Below are 24,633 nucleotides of genomic sequence, written 5' to 3' on the forward strand. Positions count from 1 at the left end.
CTTTCCCAGGATACATTATTGGAATCACTTTTACCGCCCGTTTCCTTACAGAGGCAGTAAAATATTAGCCACATCAGTAACAGCAGGGGGAGTTTATTTCGACTTTCAAATTTTAAAATATTTGCTCTATTATTCTGGTATTTGGTAGGAACCTGAATCACTACACGCTCTCAGACTACGACAAATACTAGGGCAGCGCTCGCCCCCACGTGACTTCCAAACCGCCTCTCGCGGAAGCGCGCTGACGTCATCCGGCCGTGCGACCTGCGGACGCCGACCCGCGGCGCTGCGTCTCGGGGGTCGCGCCGCCGGAAGCTCTAGTTGGGCCACGGCGGCCACAGTACTTTTTCTTCTCCCGCGGCGTAACGCTGGTTGCGTCTTTCTCGTGGGCTCTTAGCGGCGGGCGTCTTTGCAAACTTGGGGCGCAGGCCATGGCGTCGAACGGTCCCGAGACCCTGTCCTGACGCCTCCGTAGCGCGGAGGGATGTGGACTCCTGTGGGTCGTGGCAGGTGGCACGGTCGCGCGCTCACGGTGTGGGCCTCCGCAGCTGCACATCGGGGGCTCCTGGAGCCTCGTCCCACGCCCATCCGTGAGGCTGCTGCCAAGTCCAGGACTCTCGACCGGCTCTACAGCTCTGCCGACCGCAAGGTGACCCCCATGAGTCTCTGATTAACCGTGTTTTAAAACTAGGGGGGGGACGTTCCTTGCAAAAATGTAGGCTGGAGGGGCTTCCTAGACGGCGTGTGAATGCGGGTTGAGATTGCGTGGGGGAGGTAGAGCTAAGAGAGCGCCTCGCTCTCGGGTTTCTGGAGGCTCCACCGCTCCCCACGGTGACCTTGGGCAAGTCACTTCCCGAGTTCACTGCCTTGTGATGTCAGTAACTAATTTATTGGTTATGCGAGGCACTGATGCAGGGGTTTTGCGTGTTTTGAATTCTCCTACAAGCCTGCTGAAGAGGCTAGTGTAACCTCCATTTTCCTGCAGCTTACTAGCTCTGTGGCCTGGGGAAGCTACTTGAACGTCCTGTAACTTTTTTTCAGTGGTAAATGAATGAGATAAGAATAAAAGAATGGCTCTTCCTGAGGATGGTAACTACGTAAGGAATAAGACTTTTTAGTCCGATATCTAGAATGGAAGACGTGCTGGGTATGCTTTAGCTTCTGTTTCTTAGTTGATTTTAAGTGATCCAAAGCAAACTTTTGTTTTCTGAGTGTTCGTTCTTGTGGTGGAGAAGGTGAGGAATTCAGCAACTTTTAAAAAAAGACACTGTTTATTTACTAGGAAAAGATACAGTTTAGGCAGGGAAGTAGAGTAATTGAACACAAGTTAGGAGTACCTGGAAAAAAACAAGACTTAAAGTATGATAATCCCCTCTTCTAACATGCTAGTGGAATGTAAAATGGATTTATCTTGCAATTCCAAGTTCTTAAAAGTGGTACAGTCCTGTGTATCTTTTTAATCGAATGGCAATCTTAAGGGCAGTGTGGGAAATACACCGGGCAAACAAATCAGGTTTAGTTTTTAATCAGAATTTCTTTCAAATGTAAGTTGCACTTTCATTGTTTGCTTTGTATTGGAACATTTATGAAAAGAAAACGTAAAGCCCCTGAGTATTCTGTATTTCATTATAGTTTTACTTTTTTTTTTCTTTTTAAGATTTTACTTATTATTTGACAGACACAGTGAGAGAGGGAACACAAGCTGGGGGAGTGGGAGAGGAATAAGCCGGCTTCCTGCTGAGCAGGGAGCCCAATGCCCAGCGCAGAGGCTGTTCCCAGGACCGCAGGACCCCAGGATCATTACATGACTGGAAGGCAGTCACTTAACAATTGAGCCACCCAGAAGTCCCAAGAATTTTACTTTTTTAATGCTGATTATAAGATGGATTTGCTTGAAAAAATAAAATGTTTAGAGTACCCAAAAAGATGGCATATTCTACTTGAATAACCATTTTTAGCAGTTTGCAATGAGTCTACATAAAACATTAAAGAAGATGTATATAACTAAAAATCGGGAGTTACATTTTAAAATATTTTAAAATTTTGAATGATAAGAGGATTTTTCTTTTTTTTTTCTATCTTTTTTTCCCTCTCCAAAGAAGTTGCTAAATAGCACAATTGTATCTGATTAAACTTTTGAAGATTCTATTAGGAGCACAGATTTTAAAATAGATTTGACTGCTGACTAAATGTGTGATGAGGACAAAGAATTTCCTTTTTTTCTTAAAACTTTTCTGTAGTGTTTTTTTTTTTTTTTTTTTTTTTTTTTTTTTTTTTTGCTTCAAACAGTTTTATTAGACCAGGCACTCTAAGGCTGATCAGGAGTTCTAGGTATCTTGTGTTCTTCTTTCATGAAAATAAATTCATTTCCTCATTGGCCCTCTAAGTGGTGGAAATATTTATAAAGGACTCTTCTTTAGCTTGGTTGTCACCTTGACTGTGAAACTGATATATTTGATAAGTGTGGTTTTAATCATTTGCTTGTAATTGGAGTTTAGCCATACACCTTTTTATTGTCATAGGAATGTTATAACATGAAATGGTTTAGACTAAAGGAATAATCTTTGAATTAATATTCTTTTTTCATATAATGCAAAATGTATACTCATAAATGTTTTATTTTTCTTCCCTTTCTAGGAAAAAATTGACCTATCTAGATTCTCTGTTGAAAATATTAGAAATTTCAGTATAATTGCACATGTGGATCATGGCAAAAGTACTTTAGCTGACAGGCTCTTGGAACTAACAGGTATTTTCATTTTATGTTATATAGTTAATTGATGGCCATGAGTAATTAATCATCATTTTTACTATGATTTTTAAAATTTTGGCTTTAATTTTATATGTAATATTGTGTCTTTAAAAGCCCGTTGAAGTATCAATAAGTATTTCTCTTTATAGGCACAATTGATAAAACAAAAAATAATAAGCAGGTTCTTGATAAATTGCAAGTGGAACGAGAAAGAGGAATCACTGTTAAAGCCCAGACAGCATCTCTTTTCTATAATTGTGAAGGAAAGCAGTACCTTTTAAATCTCATTGATACACCAGTAAGTTTAATATTTTATCTCTCTTGTTAAGTCAGCCTTGTATGAATAGTGGGGAAAAATCCTTGTTCAGTTTTTGAACTGAACATAAACACTTTGCTCTTTGTTTTCTCAGTGTTCTTATGTTTGAGTAATTGTTTCACAAGTAGAGGCTAAAAAAAGAAATGACTAACTTTTTATCAAGGGGAGTCACCATAATGCTCCTCCCTAAAAATATTACAGCTAACTTTAGAAATATCAATATTTTTTGTTTTGCAGGGCCATGTTGATTTTAGTTATGAAGTATCCAGATCACTCTCTGCTTGCCAGGGTGTTTTACTTGTGGTTGATGCAAACGAGGTAGGTACTTTTAATTTCATGTGCTGTGATACGCTCTAGGTTATTTCAGGATATTTTCCTTAAAATGTATTTTGGAAATAGAATTTTTGTGTTTGAAAATAATAAGATTTATTGTATTATTTAAGCCAAAGCACATGATTTAGTCCTGGTACTTTGAATTTTATTGCGCTAAAGCAGTCTGTGAAATTGACTAGTTCATATTTTAAACACTTTAAGCTGATCAGATGAATGAAGGGAATGTTGAAGTATATTATATTTACATTCATCCTACCAAATACTTGTTTTTTAGTAGTTCTTTATTGGGGGCTTTAATATTAATTTTTAGCAGAACTTGAAAATGAATCTATTTTGGAGGTTATTTTGGGTGATTTTAAGGTAATAATGTTTTAAGTTTAAAGAAACATGTCAGTAACATTAACAGGTTCTTGTTTGGTATAAAGAGAACCATAAAAACATATTTGTTGATGATGTAAGACCTATTATGTACTATTAAACTAAGCTTTTGATATAATTCAGTTTCTCACAAACTTTCCATTTAAAACCCAAGATAATTGTTGTGTTAAACCTTTCTTGTTCCTGTCAGGGAAAGTTTATGTCTAGCTTATACACATAGTACAGGGTTTTATAAACCATATCGTATGGCTGTGCCTTTAGTAGGCTTTCATGACCTTGAGGTTCATGTTTCACTTTTTTTTTGTCTCCAGTAATGCTCCCCAAAGTGAAAGGAATTTTCACAAGGAATTAGCCAGATTCATGGATAGGACAGCTAGAAATTATTCTTGAAATCCAGTTGAAAGAACTAAGGTACAAAGGTTTTATCACTGTAAGATTACAGATCTAGTTAGCTAATGTGCCAGGACTAAAACACAAGTTTTCTGCAACTGATTATAATAGTATTTCTTGTTAGCCATTTTTCCTTTGTGGAAATACTTTATATATATTCATGGAAGTATAGATACTGTACTTTACTCTGTACCTCTGCTTTTGGTGAAGATGTATGGAGTAGCTTAAATTATAAGTTTTGTGATAAATGGTAGAATGGTCATATCAATATCTTCTGTCTTGATATTTTTAGGGTATTCAAGCGCAAACTGTAGCAAACTTCTTTCTTGCCTTTGAAGCACAGCTGTCGATAATTCCAGTTATAAACAAGGTAATTCTAGGGGTGCCTGGGTGGCTTAATGAGTTAAGCCTCTGCCTTCAGCTCAGGTCACGATCCCAGTGTCCTGTGATCGAGCCCCATATTGGGCTCCCTGCTTGGCGTGAATCCCACTTCCCCTGCCTGTATCCCTCTCTTGCTGTGACTCTGTCAAATAAATAAATAAATAAACAAACAAACAAGGTGATTCTAATGAGACAACAATAATGTTTATTATTTTATTTTCTAAAAGTGAATTTGGTGTTTGACTACTAAATATACTATTTTTTATATGAGGAATCTTCAATTATATATTAAATGTATTGGTAGGATTTATGTCTTTAAATTGCACATGATAGAAGTGCAACTCAAACTCCTGTATCCTTACACGTAGTTGAGAAGGCTGTCTCCCTGAATTGACATGGAGTGATTGAAGACTGTTTCTTTAGGAAAGAAATATATGCACAGCAGCCAAAAAATTATGTTTATCACACTAAAACATATATTGGAAAAGAAAAAGCACTTAAGATCTTGGGGAAACCAGTGTAACATATGAAACATAACAGTTAAGTACTAAGCTGAGTACTGTTGGTAAACCTTAGCTTTTATATTTTGAAATTAATAAAGAATCTTAATTTAAAAATCTTCATTATGGGGTGCCTGGGGGGCTCAGTCAGTTAAGTGTCTGATTCTTGATCTCAGTTCAGTTGTGAGTTCAAGCCCTGCATTGGGCTCTGCTCAACATGGATCCTACTTTAAAAAACAAACCAAAAAAAACTGCATTGCATTCAGTTGAATTTTTTTATAAAGGAGTTAAGTTTAAATGAGGCATAGTTGTTTATGGTAAGACAGTTTGTTGTCATAAGTTACATCTAACTTGTAAAATCAGTTTACCTGGTGTTGGTTGATACGTTGTTATTGAACTCTTCTGCCTTGAATTGCCTGCTTCCTAAAATTTTTGCATGCTCTGCTTTGCCTACCCTCTGTTTTTCGGTAGCCATACTTGTTAAAATTATATTGCCTATGAAAAATAGAGGTATCAGTTATTATAGGTATGCTTTTGATTGTCTGAATGCTATTAATATGTAATACATTTTGTTTTTACTGTGTTAAGACATAATGAATTTTTTTTTTAAGGTAGATCTGAAGAATGCTGATCCTGAAAGGGTTGAAAAGCAAATTGAAAAAGTGTTTGATATTCCAAGTGATGAATGTATTAAGGTAAAATACCCTTTTTCTTGAAGACATGCTTTAAAAAATGTCGGGTATTGGCCTAAGTGAAATTTCATAGTATTTGATAGCCCATCGATATATAAAGTTTTCATAATTTTACAAAGTTCTTTTTACTAATATTTCATTTGATCTTCACCAAAAATCCTTATTACATGGTTAGGACAGATAGGAATTATTTTTGCAATCCAGTTGAAAGAACTAAGGCACAAAGGTTTTATCACTTTCTTAAGATTACAGAGCTGGTTAGCTAATGTGCCAGGACTAAAATGCAAGTCTTTACACCTGATTACAGTAGTATTTCTTGTTAGTGTTTTGCTTCTGTGGAAATACTCTCTCTATATATTTATTTATTTAAAGGTCTGTTTATATTTATTTTACGGAGAGAGTATGCAAGAGTGGGGGTGGCAGGTGGAGGGAGAGAGAATCCTCAAGTATACTCCCTACTGAGTGCAGAGCCTGACTCAGCGCTCAGTCCCAAGACCTTGAGATCATGACCTAAGCCAAAATCAGGAGTCAGAGGCTTAACTGGCTGTGCCACCCCAGCATGCCTGGAAATACTCTCTTTAAAGAACAGATTCAAATTAATTACAAGGCATTTGTATGTATTAGTTTTGGAATTGACAAAGCTTTTTTTAATAATAGAACTAGATATAGTAATAATCTTAAACAACAGATTTTATTTATATCAAAGTTGATACTACCTTTTTTTTTTAAGATTTTCATTATTCATGACAGACAGAGAGATAGAAGGAGGCGGAGGCAGAAGCAGGCTCCCCGCTGAGCAGAGAGCCCTATATGGGACTTGATCCCAGGACCCTGGGATCATGACCTGAACCCAAGGCAAATGCTTAACCAACTGAGCCACCCAGGCACCCAAAGTTGATATTACTTCAAATTTGAATTTTTTTATTTACCTTTTAAATGATGACTAGGTGTTGAATAGCCATGGCCAGACTGTGCTGTGCTATGTTGTAAGTGTGACAGTGCAACAGTATAGCATCAGCTTCCATTTCGGTCTCATTTGATTTTTTGAAAAAGCTAGTTTTAGATGATGAATTATTTTCTTTTGTTTAACTTTAACACAGTGGAGGATTACATACAACATGGTATTAACTGAAAAACTGTTTTTTTTTCCCCCGTGGAGATAGATACACACATAGAGAATTTAATAGTTTTTATTACAAAGAGGGACCTCATTATAAAGCAGTCCTGGAATTGTGGTTTCATAACTTGGATTATGTTAAAGTATAATGAACTATTCTGATTTTAATACATCTTTACAAAATTTATTCAGATACTTATTTGGAATGTGCCAGCTAGGGGCACAGCTGTGAACAGGCTAGATAAGACTGTGATATCATTGTGTTATGTTTTCCTTAGGGAGGCCATCATTAAATGAGTAAAGAAAGAAGTAAGTGAGTAAGTGTAGTAATTATTGAATAAGACAGGTATTATCAAGAAAATTCATTTAGCAGATTGTGTTGTTTCAGGTGGAGTATCATACTTAACTATAGAAAAGTAATTTTTTCTCAGATGCTATGATGCAGAGTAACTTAGGGCATCTCTGATGAACTGAGACTAAAGAAATGAATGTTGGGAGAAACTTCCAAGAGGAGGAAAGAGCAAGTGTATAGGCTTGGCATGTTTAGCAAGGTTTGGCATGTTTAAGGAACAGAGCCGAGGCACATTAGATGAGATGGCTTTGTAGGGATAGGCAGGAATCAGGTCATGCTGAGACTCTTGCTGTGCTGACGTTTGAAAATGATTCTATGATAAAGGATTTTAAGGTAAGTGAGGAAAATAAACTGATTTGGTTGCCTTATAGAGAGTTCATTAGAAAACAATAAGAAGAGGTGAGGGGAAACTGGTTTGCTGTAATAGCTAAAGTGCTTATACAGGTGGCTAAGTATGTGATGTTGATGTTGGAGAATTCGGCAGATTTGATGTTTATTTGGAGAGATAGGAAATAGATACTTGGATAGGAGAGATTTGGTGTGGGTTACATGTGAGGAAGTGGAATAAAGGGAAGAATCGGGTAGCTTTGGGTTTAAGCAAGTAGTTGCTACTAGATGAGGAGGAGTTGGAAAGGAAATGATATAGGAGAAAATAGAAAGCTTTGCTTTTTCTATTAGACATCCAAGTAGAGATACTGTATAAATCTTTTTTTTTTTTTAAAGATTTTATTTATTTGACAGAGATCACAAGCAGGCAGAGAGGCAGGCAGAGAGAGAGAGAAGGAAGCAGGCTCCCAGCTGAGCAGAGAGCCCGATGCGGGGCTTGATCCCAGGACCCTGTGATCATGACCTGAGCCGAAGGCAGCGGCCTAACCCACTGAGCCACCCAGGCGCCCCAAGAGATACTGTATAAATCTTTAATTCAGGCATTCATGGAGATAATTGTGGTCAGAGATAGATACTTAGGAGTTGTTAACATGTATGTGGTAAACAAATAGGGTTTCATAGGGAGAAGTGTAGAGAAAAGATCCTAAGAGTCAAACTACATTATTGTGAATTTGAGGGTGTTACAAGTAAGAACTAGAGAAGGATTTGAGTCGAAATCAGAATAAAAAGTATGGAAGGATTGAGTCTTCAGAGAAGGGGGAATAATTTCCAAATTATAGAAACTGCAAAGAGGTTGTGAGTATAGATACAGATAGATTCATATATTTTGGATAAGGAAGTTTGTGATATTTTCTGTTTCCTTAAAGAAAATAGCAGGCAGAGTCATCAACAAGAGTGAATTGGCCAGAGGGGAAAATGTGTAGATTGAAAAAGAAGGTAGTGTGAAACACCTTACTGAGTGGTAATGTGAATTTACTATGGGTTGCATCTTGGGAAGTCAGGAAGTTTAACTGCACGTTCAGATGTGTGGACATGAATTCAGAGAAACTTTCCAGACCAGTTACTTGATTTTTCTCCAGTAATGTTGAGCCCTTTGTATTATAGGCACAGAAAAGACACTTGCTGGGGCACCTGGGTGCCTTAGTCAGTTAAGTGTTTGACTTTGACTCAGGTCATGATCTTGGGGTCTTGGGATCCAACCCTGTGTTGGGCTCTATGCTCTGCAGGGGGTCTGCTGCTCCCTCTGTCCCCCCTCCTCCCGCTTGTGCTCATTCACTCGCTCTTTCTCAAATTAATAAAGTCTTAAAAAAAAAAAAAAGTAAGACACAGTGTTGGAAGCAGTCACAGTTGAGTTTTACCAACCTTATGATAGGGAGAGAATCGGTAGTGGTTGAACAGTGATTGTAAATAGTGGACCTCGGAGTTTCCGCCGGGAAAGGAAGGGGCATGGGGCTAATAGATAGTGAAAGGAGATAGTCCATTCAATGGTTTAGAGATGGGAACTTGAAGGATTGTTGCAAAGAAGGTACTGGAGTCTAGAGGGGGTATTTTTTCCTTGTAGGAAACATTTGGCAATATCTGGAGGTGATTTTTGTTGTTATACTGGGGAGTAGGTGCTATGGTCATCTTGTGGGTAGGTGACGTGCCATAGATTCTGTTAAAAATCCCTTAAGACAATTATCAGTCCAAACTGTCCTTAGTGCTGACTTGAGAAACTGATCCGGAGAGAGTTTAAAGAATAAGAGGTGGTGTTTAGGAAATGGGTTTTAAAATCAAGATTTCAGAGATAGTCCAGCTATTAGTTATGACAAAGTTGAGTCATACCTGTGTTTTTTGAGTCTTCAGGCTTGCGCTCTCAGTGCGAGAAAAATAGTAGTAATATCCCTTGTAACTGCATGTGTGTTATCCACATATATTGTTTATTCTCTTTACACAACAATCTTGAGATTTAGGAAAAACATGAATGTTCATTTATTAGATGGGGAACTTGAAGCTCAAATATGTATTGCTCAAGTCATATAGTCCATAGAGTCATAACTGTTACTCAGGTGTTTTTAAACTCTTAAGACCACTGCTCTTTCATTACCGTAATCAGAATGTTTTTGCAGTTTAATCCAAGAACCACAGACTCACCTAACTGTATTGGAAGGACATTTGTCAGTATAGTATATGCTTTGTGCTTCCTTTTATTACTGTCTTCAAATTCATAACTGTTAGACTTCTTTCTTTTTTCTGATTATAAAGCTCAGTCATCTGGATAGAAAAGTAGTCTTTAAATCCTTATTTTTTTAATATACTTTTTATTTTAGATATCTGCTAAGCTTGGAACAAATGTTGAAAGAGTTCTTCAGGCAGTCATTGAAAGAATACCACCGTAAGTATTTTGCTATTTTTGTACTTTTTACTTATCTTTAATAGTACAAAGGCCATCAGTCTGATCTCTAATTTTAGATTAGACTATACATGTAGTGAGTGATAATACATTATTTTTAGTTGTACATAGAAATCAAGTCGAGTATAGAAAAAGAAAGCAAACGAGGGTGAATGAGTTCTCTTCTTAATAGTCATTGTAATAGGGGTGCCTGAGTGGCTCAGTGGGTTAAAGCCTCTGCCTTTGGCTCAGGTCATGATCTCAGGGTGTTGGGATCCAGCCCCACATCCGGCTCTCTGCTCAGCGGGGAGCCTGTTTCCCCCTCTCTCTGTCTCTTCCTGCCTCTCTGCCTACTTGTGATCTCTGTCTGTCAAATAAATAAATAAAATCTTAAAAAAAAAATAATAATCATTGTAATAGGGGCACCTGGATGGCTCAGTGGGTTGAGCCTCTGCCTTTGGCTCGGGTCATGGTCTCGGGTCCTGGGATCGAGCCCATGTTGGGCTCTCTGATCAGCGGGAGCCTGCTTCCCCCTCTCTGTTTGCCTCTCTTCCTACTTGTGATCTCTTTCTCCATCAAATAAATAAATAAAATCTTAAAAAAAAATCATTGTAATAAAGAGACTTGAATAAATTAGCATTTATTGTGTTTTAATACTGAATAAATGTATTTCATCAGTTTCATAAATCATATTAAAACATTTAAACTCAAGGTTGAAATAAAATTAATATAAAAATAGGCATTATACTTTTTTGGAAGGTATTTTTATTTTGGCTGTCACTTATTAGGCTTTCTTAGGTACTAGAATAAATTAAGCATAATAATATTTAAATAATAGTCATTAAGAGTTTAATTAATTATATGTACATTTTCTTTTTACTTATTTTTAATAGTCCTAAAGTGCATCGCAAAAATCCCTTCAAAGCTTTGGTGTTTGATTCCACATTTGACCAGTATAGGGGCGTGATAGCCAATGTAGCGTTATTTGATGGAGTGGTTTCCAAAGGAGATAAAATTGTATCTGCACATACTAAAAAGACATATGAAGTTAATGAAGTAGGAGTTCTGAATCCTAATGAGCAGCCAGCACATAAACTGTAAGTAATCTGTAGTAGTAATTAAAATAGATTTGTATGTGTTGCAATTTCTGCCTTTCTCAGCTTGGTATGCTTAGAATGATTTCAGTATTGTAAGTCAGAGAAGAAAAACCCAAACTGATAATTTAATGCACCTAAATATTAAGTGCTCTTGCAAAAGGAATCTCATGTGTGAAGGACAGTATAAATTTGATATATTTTTATTCCTTTTTACTAGTCATAACAAATTTTATGATCTGCTGTATTTTTTTTTTCTCCAAAGATTTTATTTGTTTATTTGACAGAGACAGAGAGGTCACAAGTAGGCAGAGAGGCAGGCAGAGAGAGAGAGAGAGGGAGAAGCAGGCTCCCCGCCAAGGAGAGAGCCCGATGTGGGGCTCGATCCCAGGACCCTGGGATCATGACCTGGGCTGAAGGCAGAGGCTTAACCCACTGAGCCACCCAGGCGCCCCTGATCTGCTGTATTTGATGAGCCAGTGAAAGAGATGGTTCTGTCACCATCCAAATCATACTGGGTATCAATTTTGATATTTAATTTTTTTGTAGTTAGATTTTTCAACACAAAAGTAGTGAAGACAATTTGGTAATTTTTTCCTTTTGTATGGAATTCATTGTAAAACTTTGTTTAAAATCCATGGCACATGGGGTTAGTAAGGTTATGTGTATTAGAAAAACTGAATTCTGAGTTCACTGACAAATACAGAGTGCCTGCTCCATCAGTACTGAAAGGTACTGATGAGATAAATCATCTGGCACATACCAGGAGCATTCTAAGGTCTTTGTTTCCTCATCTGTAAAAATTAAGGTAGTGACCATATAGGTCACACTTGATAGTTTAATGCTTGTTTAAAACCAGCACTATTTTGCTCAATACATTTTTTATTTAATAGAGTCATAAAGTCTATTTTAATTTTACTCAAAAGATTTCTGAAGTCTGTATTCCATCATGTAGTGCATACATTGACCATTACTGTATCTTCACTTTAGATTCTGATACCTTATCCTAAATGTAAATTAGTTTATCATGTAGGAAATTTGCTTTAAAAAAAAAAAAAAGAAACTAAGCTAAAACTCTGAAATCTTGGGATATGCTCTTTTCATACAAGAGAAACATCAAATTGGTGCCAGATTTGTTTAGAGTTCACATTTTTCTGCTTGGTTTTAAAAATTTATTTTTTTAGAGCACATTAGTGACACAATTCATTAATAAAATAGTGTTTTACACTTCAAGAAGTTATTTTGTGTTTCTGCGCTTAGTTTTACTTTGTTTACATTATATTTGGAAGCTGTTGCTTAATATGCAGAGGTGGGCAGAGTCATGAGGAAGGCCATAGACTTGTGTTTTAGAGGTCCTTGATAATGGACTGTAAGGCATGGTATGTTCTTTTGCTGACAGTTTAGTGTTGAGAATTGATACGTAATACTTACTTTGAATTAGATGAGGTTTTCTTTGGAAAATATAATAATTTCTGGGAAGGGTAATTGTGAGTATGCACTTGAAACATTAAAGCAGTAAATATTTCCATATAATAATTTTATTTAGATATGCAGGACAGGTGGGCTATCTGATTGCTGGGATGAAAGATGTCACTGAAGCACAAATAGGAGATACATTATATTTACATAAACAACCAGTGGAGCCCTTGCCTGGGTTTAAATCAGCGAAACCAATGGTATTTGCAGGTGAGGAGCTCACAAATGCAGGATGAGGGCCAATTTATTATGTAAATTGAAATAAGAATTATTAGAAATACTCATTTTAAATAACAGCTAATTCCAAAATATTCTATTTCTTTTAGTTTTTTTGTGTGCTATTTATGTATCAGTTAATTTCGTATGTATAGTGCAACTTGATGTGGGAGATCATTTCCTACATATTTTTTTTATCACTTGTCAGAAAGTATAAGCTCTTAAATGAGTTCTCTGGTATTTAAAGAACAGATTTTCTTTGTTTCACTAGAGAGTAAATCATTGCATTTGGAATATTTTTTTAGTTAGGATGTTTTCATTACTAATTGTCAGTGGACATTTACTGACTGCCTTTCTGTTAGTTGGACTTTGTTTAATATTGTACAGTACTGGTGTAGACATGGCAGAGGATAGTGTTACCTCTCATATGCACGACTTCACAACCTTTTACTACTCTGTGATGTTAAAGACATTTGGAAAAGGAAGGCTTGGTTGAAGGTCATCAAGTTACTCTGTGCTGGATATCTAGCACTGCTTTTCTCCCTTTCTTTGTGTCACTGGGAAGTGTGAAGTTTGTTTACTCCCACGTTAGGCAGAGTCAGTCATTTGAGTTTTGGAGGATGTGAGAGATGAGGATGATTAATTTTGATCCTGGAAGCTTTGCATATTTATTTTTAGGCAGATTTTCACATGTGATAATTAGACATCGTTGTGTCCTCAGGAATGTACCCTATAGACCAATCTGAATATAATAACCTGAAGAGTGCTGTAGAAAAGTTGACTATCAATGATTCCAGTGTGACAGTTCATCGGGATAGTAGCCTTGCCTTAGGTGCTGGCTGGAGGTAAGATTCTTTTCTCTGTAGGATCAAATTTTTATTGAAAAGTAAAGTTTTTTTTTTTTTTTAAAGATTTTATTTATTTATTTGACAGAGAAAAATCACAAGTAGATGGAGAGGCAGGCAGAGAGAGAGAGAGGGAAGCAGGCTCCCTGCTGAGCAGAGAGCCTGATGCGGGCCTCGATCCCAGAACCCTGAGATCATGACCTGAGCCGAAGGCAGCGGCTTAACCCACTGAGCCACCCAGGCGCCCTGAAAAGTAAAGTTTAAGTAGTTCATTGGTCCTGAACATTTCATCTCTGAAGATAAATTCTTAATAGTGTAGAGTGAACCAACATAAACATCTGCCTATTTCACATTGTATTCATACTCTATGGGTAAACTTTATGGCAATTTTAAATAGAATTCCAATAGAAATTTTTTTTTGAAATTTTCAATCCTATTTAATGAAGTTTTGTTAGCATTTTATTATGTGAATTGCTTCAATGACCTTTTTTTTTTTGGATTGCCTTTTGATTCTACCCATCCCCCACAAAATAATATTCTATTATTTATAATTTTTTATAATACTATAATATATAAATATATAGTATATAAATAATATATACATAATATAGTATTATAGTCTGTAACACTATATTCGTCAAAGAAGCCAGAGCGCATGAGGCATAAACATTTTGGAGTTTGCCTTTTTCTCCCCCAGGTTGGGATTTCTTGGACTTTTGCATATGGAAGTTTTCAACCAGCGACTGGAGCAAGAATATAATGCTTCTGTAATTTTGACAACCCCAACTGTTCCATATAAAGCTGTTCTTTCATCAGGAAAATTGATAAAGGTACTATTGTGAACCAGCATACAAGGGAAAACTAAATAAGTGTGTGTCTATATATGCAGAACGCAGGAGAAACTTTTTAGTACACCGTTACCTGACTAGCTTTTACATGAAATATTTCTTGATTAGTAGCATTAAAAATTGAATTATTTTATGACTAATGCTGAAGAAGCCACTTGAGAACTAATTTATGCAGTATTTTTCTTAACCTGGTAGAAATCTATGTATTATTGATACTATCCTGTTACTGAGAGTAAAACGTAGAATCATTGATTATCTGTCTAAATCCAGTACAGAAATTAAGAATATAATTTGGTCATAAGTAGTTTATCTTAATGAAAGGTGAAGTATTCATGGCTACCTGGCTATAGGAAATTTTAGACTTCAAGGTAGTGTTAGAGACAGTATTGTTTCTGAGTGATAGAGACAGTATTCTATCTGAATGGTAGTCTCTTCATTTTAAACAAATTTTAACTTTGGCATCTGTAAATATTTTCCAACAAAATGAACTTAGGAAACTAATGGTAATGCCTTATAAGGGCACTTTTACATCATATTTTTTCTAAGTGGTACATAAGATGTGCTTAGTAGATGTCAATGAGCGGTATACATTACTTACTAAAAATTGTTATTAAGGGGTTATGATTGGGTGGTTTTTAAAGTACAGAGCATGTTAGGGGTGCCTGGGTGGCTTAGTGGGGTAAAGCCTCTGCCTTCAGCTCAGGTCATCATTCCAGGGTTCTGGGATCGAGCCTTGCATTGGGTTCTCTGCTCAGCAGGGAGCCTGCTTCCCCCTCTCTCTCTGCCTGCCTCTCTGCCTACTTGTGATCTCTGTCAAATCTTTAAAAAAAAAATAAAATACAATAAAATACAAAGCCTCTTAAGATAATAGCTTAACCTTTAGGAATTCTTTTGATTTAATTAATTCAGCAAATGCAATTATAATAAATTCTAACATTTACTATAAATTAAAAGATTTTAAAGTGTGGTAATTAAGACTTATTTTTAGCTGTTGGTGATTTTTCTTATTTTTAGGAATACAGAGAAAAGGAAATTACAATCATCAATCCTGCACAATTCCCTGATAAATCAAAAGTAACAGAATATTTGGAACCAGTTGTTTTGGGTACAATTATCACACCAGATGAATACACTGGAAAAGTGATGATGCTTTGCCAGGTATAAGTGTGATACAGTTTAATATAAAAGTAAATTTTAGTCCTCTCTAACAGTGGTTTCCCACTTAGGTTTCTTCTGAAAGTTTTCTCTCTGTAGAGCACATTGAATTTGTAAGAACTTTTCATAAAGATCTATATCTAATGTGTATATATATACACACACTATGTATGTATATATATATATGTATATGAGAGATGTAGGTATAGATATACTTCTAAAATAATTTTGATTTTAAATGAGAAAAATAGAACCAGAATTGTGGTCATCTGTGTTAATTTACTGACTTGAAATATTAGCCCACAGGAAAGAGATTTGATGCTTATTTATACTTAAATTGTTCAAAGAACAATTTCTTTTAGCCTTTATAGTACTTGAAAGTGAGGATAGTTTGAAAGATTACTGTAATACTTTACACTTTTGACTAAAGGGTGGGTATTCCCTATTTTGCCTTAGTTTTTGCCACAATGTATTAAAGGACTTAATCTATAAATCATAGTCCTCAAAAAAACTATTTGAAGTACTCTGACATATATTGGAAAGAACTCTCAAATGATTTCTAGTGGACTTGAATTTTAATTCTGTAATCACAAACTAGAAAACTTGGGTCAGTTGCTTAATTTCTTGGGACTAAGTTTATTTGTAAAACAAGAAATCAGAACTTTGATGTTATCTGTTAATTTGGTTTATCATTAAGTACTCTATAATTTTAAAAAGATAAAATTGTTAGATAAAGACAAAGGATTAAAAGCTTTGGTAATAAATACAATTAAAATATGAAATAGTTGTCTCTGTATTAAAAGTGTTATTTGCAAGTTTTTGTTAGACCATTAAATATTCCTTCATTTTGTCCACTGTTTATTAGGGTTTGTAAGGAAATTTTAGGTTGGGATATTGACCTCTTTCTATAGTCATTGTAAATCATTTCGTCAATAGGTTATCATTAAACACATTTCTTTTTTCTTTTTTAGGCTCGAAGAGCAGTTCAAAAGAATATGATGTATATTGATCAAAATAGAGTTATGCTTAAATATCTCTTCCCTTTGAATGAAATTGTGGTGGATTTTTATGATTCTTTGAAATCCTTGTCTTCTGGATATGCTAGGTAAAACTTAAATTCAGATACCTGGATAATTCTTTTGAAATACTGACCAACATGAATATAGAAAGGCTTGAAGCAACCTTAAAAGTATTAGAGAGCACTCCTAATTTGCTTATGGAAGAATGAGTTCCTTTACTTCATAAAACTTTTAGCCTTCTTCTAATAAAAAAAATTATAGTGTCCTCTTCATGAAAGAGTATACTCCTCTGTCCATTAAAAATTACATGTAATTTCAAGAAGCCACTGTGATCTTAGTGGCACATTTGTATGGTGGCACATTGGATTCCTGTGTTATATAATCCTAGGAGCACCTGTATATATTTGGAAAACAGAAGTACATATTTAGTCTGTAAAAAATGCTACATGTGTCCCCATACCTGTGGACACTTTATTAACTCGGTCTTCCAGAATAAGTGGTCCACATTATGAAAACCATTGTCTAATCTCCAGGAGTGTTTGGAGGAACAACCTGATAGAAGTGAAGGAAGATTTAATACTAAGTAACAAAGAACTCCATGCATAGCATTTTGGGAGTATTTTATGTTGGGGTAAATAAGTCTACATGCCCTTAATACCCTGAGATCTTAAGTTATTGGATAACATATATTGGGATATTAAAGAAAGTATAAAGTACGCTGGGAAAGTAGGGAAAATGAACATTCACATCTGTAAAATACACATGCACCTCCATGCATGTGCAGGCATATTTAATACTAACATTCAAAGAAAGATTTGTGTTCAAAGAACATGCTACAGTGATCTGGAAATTTAGCTTTATGAAATGAGTGTTAGATGAAAGAGTTATCATAATTGATACAAAGGAGTGTTCTTTTTTTTTTTTTTATGTATTGAGAAACTATTTTTTCTACCTTTTCAGCCAATTTTTTTCTTATGTATCTTCTTTCAGACAAGAACATAAGCAAATAAGTGGCAGTGGGATTTAAAGTAGAACGAATTGAGGCAGCATGTCATTAAAACAGTTACTGTGGGGCACCTGGGTGGCTCAGTCAGGTAGGCATCTGCTTTCAGCTCAGGTCATGATCACAGGGTCCTGGGATTGAGCCCCGAGTCAGGCTCCTTGCTAAGCGGGAAGGCTACTTCTCCCTCTGCCTCTGGCTGCTGTTCTCCCCCCTGCTGTGCTCTCTCTCTCTGACAAATAAATGAATAAAATCTTTAAACAAACAAAAATAAAAATTATTGTGGTTAAAAGAATAATTACTAAGCTGAGTGTTTATAAACATTTTTAACGAAGTCTGTCAATTGTAGTTTGCATTTAGATACTTCTTTATGAGTTAAGTGGTCTTAAAATCTTTTAGCTTAGAAACTTAAACGTACTTCAGATTAATGAAAAAACATATTTAATTTTGAACTATGTGAAAATAAAATAATGCCACCTTTCAGAATTAAGGTGATTCTTATGTTTGAGATGGATCTTTTTTACATGTAGTCAGTTCCTAAGAATAAAAATGCATCATAGTCTAAGTACTAGCCATTGGCCTCTCCTGGACTTCGATAAGGAACAATTTCTCTTATACCAGGTGGCAAGAATCTTCTGCAGCTGGGTCAGAAGAAGAATTCCTTTGTTATTTGAGGACTGTCGTGAGGCTGCTTCTCATACTTAACTTGATGCAACTGTTTGTCCTTAAGCCTGCACGTAGCCTTTTTGAGTCCTAAATGTGTTCCTGCATCCAGGGGTACAGTTGAATGAATAATCGGTGTTTTGAATAGAGATTAGGTTTCCATTTGGCTGGCTTGGAAACAGAGACGTTTGCTTAATGGTTTCTTTTGGAAAAAAATGAATGAAGAAATTCTAAAATTTTGGAGCACAGAGAATTTTAAAGTTGTAAACAGGTGAAATCGAGGGACTATGTCTAGATTTTATTTTTCTGCATATACTTAAGGTGATATCTTTCATATAGTAAATGCTTAATATTTATTGAAAGGATTTTAGCAAGACTTTAGGTAATATGGTTTTTATGGTTTTAGAGAGTATTAGTATCAACTTGTGACCTTTTTGCTTTAGAAACCAAAAATTAGCAGCTCTAGGCATTCGTTTGTTTTAAAATTAAGACAGTTTAGGACTATATATGTTCTTATCCATAGTTTAAAAGATATGTAAGCATAATGAAAGTTTCTTTCTCACTAAACTTCCGTTTTGAGAGTTAAACCTGTTTTGATTAGCATTGTAAGCTTTTGCCATATTTTTTAATAGTAATAGCTGATGCTAATCAAGTGCTTTAAAAGTGCTAAGCTAGGCTCTGTTTTAAACACTGTTTTTGAATTAGGTACTGTTTCAGTGCTTTACACGGATTAACTCATTTCATCCTCAAAAAAGCCCTGTGAAGCTTTAAGCCGAAGAGTAGTGTAAGAAATCCAAAAATCCTATTTATAGTGACTATCAGTACCATAGCATTTATTTAACTGGTAATAGAAAGCTAAACAAATCCATACTTACTGAATCTTGGAGAATGACGTATTAATACATACTGTTGTCTACAGCCAGCCAGCTCTTGGGAGGAAACATTGGGAAGAAAGTGACATTTGCCTTCTGTGTCCCATTTTCCTAGACTGGCTTACAAGTTTATTTTCTTTTCCCCTGTGAAGCATGTTTCCCTTGCTTTTGCCTTTCATTTTGTAAATGTGAAAAGATGAGGGAGTTTGTTCCTCACTGTGGTCATATAGATCCTGTTTATGTGAAATGTATATTTACTATTTTGATAGATCTTTGGGTCAGGTGTAAGAGAGTGGGTAGAAAAAATGTTTTTTGTTTTTTTTTTTTAAGATTTTTAAAAATTTATTTATTGGACAGACCGAGATCACAAGTGGGCAGAGAGGCAGGCAGAGAGAGAGAGGGGGAAGCAGGCTCCCTGCCGAACAGAGAGCCCAATGTGGGGCTCGATCCCAGGACCCTGGGATCACGACCTAAGCCAAAGGCAGAGGCTCTGACCCACTGAGCCACCCAGGTGCCCCTAGAAAAAATGTTTTGCAAAGAAAATTAATGCAGTCTTTTGGGAAGTATGTTTATCTATTACTTGGATGTTCTTTCTTGTTAGTTTTGATTACGAAGATGCGGGCTACCAGACTGCAGAACTTGTAAAAATGGATATTCTACTGAATGGAAATCCTGTAGAGGAGCTGGTAACTATTGTACACAAGTAAGTCGAATAGAAACTAATCATGGAATGTGAAAGTAACCACTTTTGACATGTTTTTATTTAATTATGGATTACTTCTTTTTATTTGACAGCTATATTTTGAAAACTTACAAGTAATTAAATTTGCTTGTACTGGGGCACCTGGGTGGCTCAGTTGTTAAGCTGCTGCCTTCGGCTCACGTCATGATCCCAGGGTCCTGGGACTGAGCCCCGCATTGGGTTCCCTGCTTGGTGGGAAGCCTGCTTCTCCCTTTCCCACTCCCTCTGCTTGTGTTCCCCCTCTCGCTGCATCTTTCTCTGTCAAATAGATGAATAAAATCTTTAAAAAGAAAAAATTTCCTTGTACTAGTTTCTCTTTCCATTCTTTTTCCATACTGTTAAATGCGAAAGAATAGAATTGCAATAGCTAAAAAGAAGAGTGTCTTGGAAAGAAATATTTCCCTCACTAGAGTAATGTAGAAGAAACGGTTTTAAACTTTATGATAGATTTAAAATTGAGAACAAAAAGGTTTTCTTTTTAAGAACAAGACGTTTTTTATATTAATTTTATAATGAAAAATGAAATATCCTACAGGTTCAGCCCATTGATAAAAATAAATAGTGGAGCACCTGTTTAATAATCCTGTTAAGCTATTAAAATTATACTATGAAATAATCTTAAGTGACATAAAAATGCCTATTAAATAAAAGGTTAGACATATATTCACTATGATTCAAACTATAAAATATCAAACATATACAGGAAAATAATGGAAGGATATATGTTTTTAACATAGACATTCTAAAATGTTTAACACTGGTTTTCTATAGATGAAGGGAATGGCATCAATAATGGTTTTGTTTTTTTTGTTGTTTTTTTTGTTTTAATTTTATTTATTTATTTGAGAGAGAGAGAGAGAGAGAGAGCATGAGAGAGGAGAAGATCAGAGGGAGAAGCAGACTCCCCAAAGAGCTGAGAGCCCGATGTGGGACTCGATCCTGGAAGTCCAGGGTCACGACCTGAGCCGAAGGCAGTTGGTCAACCAACTGAGCCACCCAGGCGCCCAATAATGGTTTTTATGTATGTTTTTCTACATTGCCTGTAATGGTCATAATGTTATTTTTGCAGTCAGAAAAGTCATATGATACAGAGTAAGAGATGTTTATGACAGATGAATTCCATTTGAATCTTCTTGAGAACTCACCTTTACATTGATTATGCATATGGACTAGAAAGGTACTTGAAATGTTCATATTTATGATATGTAAATAGTTGCATTTTCTCTCTCAGAGACAAAGCACACTCTGTTGGCAAAGCCATATGTGAACGTCTTAAGGATTCTCTTCCTAGGCAGCTGTTTGAGATAGCAATTCAGGCTGCTGTTGGAAGTAAAATCATTGCAAGAGAAACGTGAGTTGAAATTCATTTTTGTTCTTGTTTTAGAAATGGCAAATGGTTAGAAATGATAGGATTGGAACTGTATTATGAAATAATATTGAAAAATTTAACTTCACATTGGCCTAAACTTTGTTCTTACATGTAGAAATAAATACTAATCTGATTTTTAATTCCACTTAATTGATAATTCTTGATTTACTTAACATTTAGTGATATTATTTATAATAATATAATGGGCATGGGTTTGAGGAATTGCTTTATTTCCACTCAATTTACTGAATGACTACTGAATTTCCTGGGTAAGGTATGGCTTATAAACTAATAGCAACTGAAACTTTTTAAGAAGTTCTGAGGGGAAAAAAAGGTTTTGGAGATACTCTTCCAAAAGATAAAACTAAATTATGGTTTTTACTTGAAGCACTTAATATCACTTTTCAGAACTACCCAATTTAGAGATTAGAGGGTTGACAGACAGAGGAATGCTAACATGTTGAGTTTTGTATTGTAGATTGATTATGAGATCTGTAGCAGACATTGAAGATAGACTAGTTTATGTAGAGAATTGGTCTTTATGTATGAGAGATGTGATACACAAATCAGAACACAGAATAAGCTGCTCTACTAGTAACAAGTGCAGGAAATATTGTGTAACATATTTCCTTGGTTTCTGGAAAATCAGAAGTGTCCCCTAGCTGGAAATTGCCAATCAGTTGTAGTTTAAACCCAAACCTACATGTATCAGTAGTGATGAAATTACAGCCAACATTTTACATAGTCATGGGACAAATTTTATGCCTATATTTGCAGTGAGTTTCATTTCCTAAGGCAATTTAGTTTTAGTTAATTGTTCTGAATTTCATGAGTACCCAGAGATTGGGCAGAACATAGTTGATAACTAGGGAACATCCTGGAAAGCACAATTTAAAATAGCAAATAATTCCAACATGTGTGTTGAGGTAGAAGATACCTTAGAGAGGGAAAAAAAAAATAGGGTTTTATATCTTAAAAGAAATACATATAAATGGAACTTTTTAAAATTTCTAAATTTCTTAGAAACACTGTAGAAATACATTAGTTTGTATCTGTTTGGGTGGATACATTAAAATTATTTAGTTTGCCCTGAAAAGGGCTTTATAAAAGAAATAATTTTTTTATATTCCTAGTCACTCTTAACCCACATGTGGTAGAGTTAGTAATGTGATAACCATTTTTCAGTTTTTTGGAAGTAGTAGTGGTAAGAACAGTTTTAGGTTGAGCCAGAAATGATGTTAGGATGTTATACTTACTCTTGAATTTGGCCTAAATCAAGACTACCCACAAGCCCTGATGTTTTTTATTCTTAATAAAATTTATGTTAATGTTCATGTTGAATCCATTTTCTGTTTTATGTCAAATACATAAAAATAGATGCAAGAGCATTTGAGCTATTTGTTTATGGCAGTTTTACTTAGGTATGACATGATTATTTAAATCTGCAAAGAGGAGATTACTTTTGAAAATAAAATTCTTATGAAGAGTATATTGAAATGATACAATTTTTATATAAAATTTCTTGTTTTACAGTGTGAAAGCTTATAGGAAAAACGTTTTGGCAAAATGTGTACGTATTTGCCTGTATTCTACTTTTTATTAATATATCTGTTTTCTTGAGTTTAAAGTAAGGGGGAGATATAAATATATTGGTTTCCATTGTTTTTATAATAACCATTTCATCTCTAGTTTTCTTTTTAAATAGTTATATCTCAGCTTGACTGTTAATATATTCATTTTGATAACTTTCTTTTCCGTCCTATTTATAAAAATTTCCTTTATATGAAGTATATATAATTTCCTTTATATGAAGTATTTTTGTAATACTTATGATCAGGATAACATGTTTTATTGATCTAATTTATAAGGAGAAATTTTGAAGACAATGACTGTGTCTTACTCTGGGAAGAGTATGGCAATTTGAAATCCACCTCTCCTGCATGGCTTTGCCGTTTGTGGTCTCCTCTATTAAAATTTCTTAACTCAGTTATGAGAAATAAATGGTTAATGCTTTTTAAAATCCTTAATGTGAGACTGGCCCAGTTATGCCTTTGTGAATTTATTAGACTACGGCTATATGATCCAGAATTTTAAGACTTGAATCAGTAAGAGGCTTGATAATTAATTCTTGACATGCATAGTCATGGGACACTATGTTGGGTTTCCTTGGTGATCTTCATCTCCATCTAAAAAATATATAAACCCTTTATTATTCTTTGAGATGTTAAATTATGACCTGCTATGAAGGTGATTAGAAAAGTAACTTTGCAGATGTCTACCTCATGGGTAATAACTGTAAGGTTATTATAGTTCTGTTGATGTCTGTCTGTACTTGTATGATTTTCTGTGGAGTGATTTGGACTTTCAATCTTTAAAAATATTTTTCAGTATGGTGGTGATATTACCCGAAAGATGAAACTTTTGAAGAGACAAGCAGAAGGAAAAAAAAAACTGAGGAAAATTGGCAACATTGAAGTTCCAAAAGATGCTTTCATAAAAGTTCTAAAAACACAATGTGATAAGTAATTGGTGGAAAAAAATACAGTGAATTTTCATAAATTAAAACTTGTGTATCTTTTAATTTTTTTCATAATTTATATGTTGATGACAATGAAAACTATAAAATTTGCTAGTTGCTTTCTGGGTTTTTAGGTTTAAAGAACCTATTTGCTCTTTGAAAAGTAAGTAGTAGGTGGGTTAAGAACTTGGATTCTGAAGCCATATTGTCCGGTTTCTGTTCCACCACTCACTAGAGCAAGGTAAATTATTACTTAACCTCTCTGTTTACTCTTTAGTGAAGTCAGGATTATGCTGTTACTTACCTCCATAGGTTGTTGTGAAGATTGTATCATACAGTATGTTTAAAATACTCAGTGTATGACACAGTAATGTTTAGTGAATCTTAACTATTTTGTTTTCTTGAACATTTTTTCTTACACTGAATGACCCCATAATTAAGATTCTAATTCAAGTCTATGATATTTTCAGAATCACCTAAGTATCAGTTTGTTTAGCTGCATAAATTTAGATTTATAGCAGTCAGTTATTTAAAAAGTCAGTAGCATTCTAGCTGAACATGTGCTGTCTAGTTTTTGTTAAAATTTTTATAAATAAAAGTTTAATACACATCTAAATTAAAATAAGGGTAGGGGCTATTAACATGAACATGCATTGGGTGCAAAGCAGAAGGTGTTTGGTGTTAGCAGAGGCTGTTATTAATAGCAATTTTAGTAATTATTGTCTAGATTTCATAGTTGATGAGACAAAGCTTTCGTTAACTTGATGTCACACAGCCAGTGAATGGCTGTCATGCTTCAAAGCATGTGTTCTTACCTCCACTGTTGGTGAACAAACCAGAGGGTAAA

General features: G+C 35.1%; 1 protein-coding gene across 1 annotated transcript; it reads left to right on the plus strand.

Moving 5' to 3' along the window:
- Positions 1–244: 244 nt before the first annotated feature.
- GUF1 (GTP binding elongation factor GUF1) lies at positions 245–23,833 on the plus strand. Its single transcript, XM_059383351.1, has 17 exons — positions 245–649; positions 2,638–2,749; positions 2,902–3,050; positions 3,306–3,386; positions 4,462–4,539; positions 5,662–5,745; positions 9,908–9,972; positions 10,863–11,066; positions 12,610–12,749; positions 13,477–13,600; positions 14,298–14,430; positions 15,463–15,606; positions 16,575–16,708; positions 19,759–19,860; positions 21,131–21,250; positions 22,802–22,838; positions 23,657–23,833. The coding sequence occupies exons 1-17, from the start codon at positions 485–487 to the stop codon at positions 23,792–23,794; spliced, it is 2,010 nt and encodes a 669-aa protein (XP_059239334.1). The 5' UTR covers positions 245–484; the 3' UTR covers positions 23,795–23,833.
- Positions 23,834–24,633: the final 800 nt, after the last annotated feature.

The sequence above is a fragment of the Mustela nigripes genome, chromosome 1 (genome assembly GCF_022355385.1).
Source record: "Mustela nigripes isolate SB6536 chromosome 1, MUSNIG.SB6536, whole genome shotgun sequence".
In the NCBI taxonomy this organism is placed as follows: domain Eukaryota; kingdom Metazoa; phylum Chordata; class Mammalia; order Carnivora; family Mustelidae; genus Mustela; species Mustela nigripes.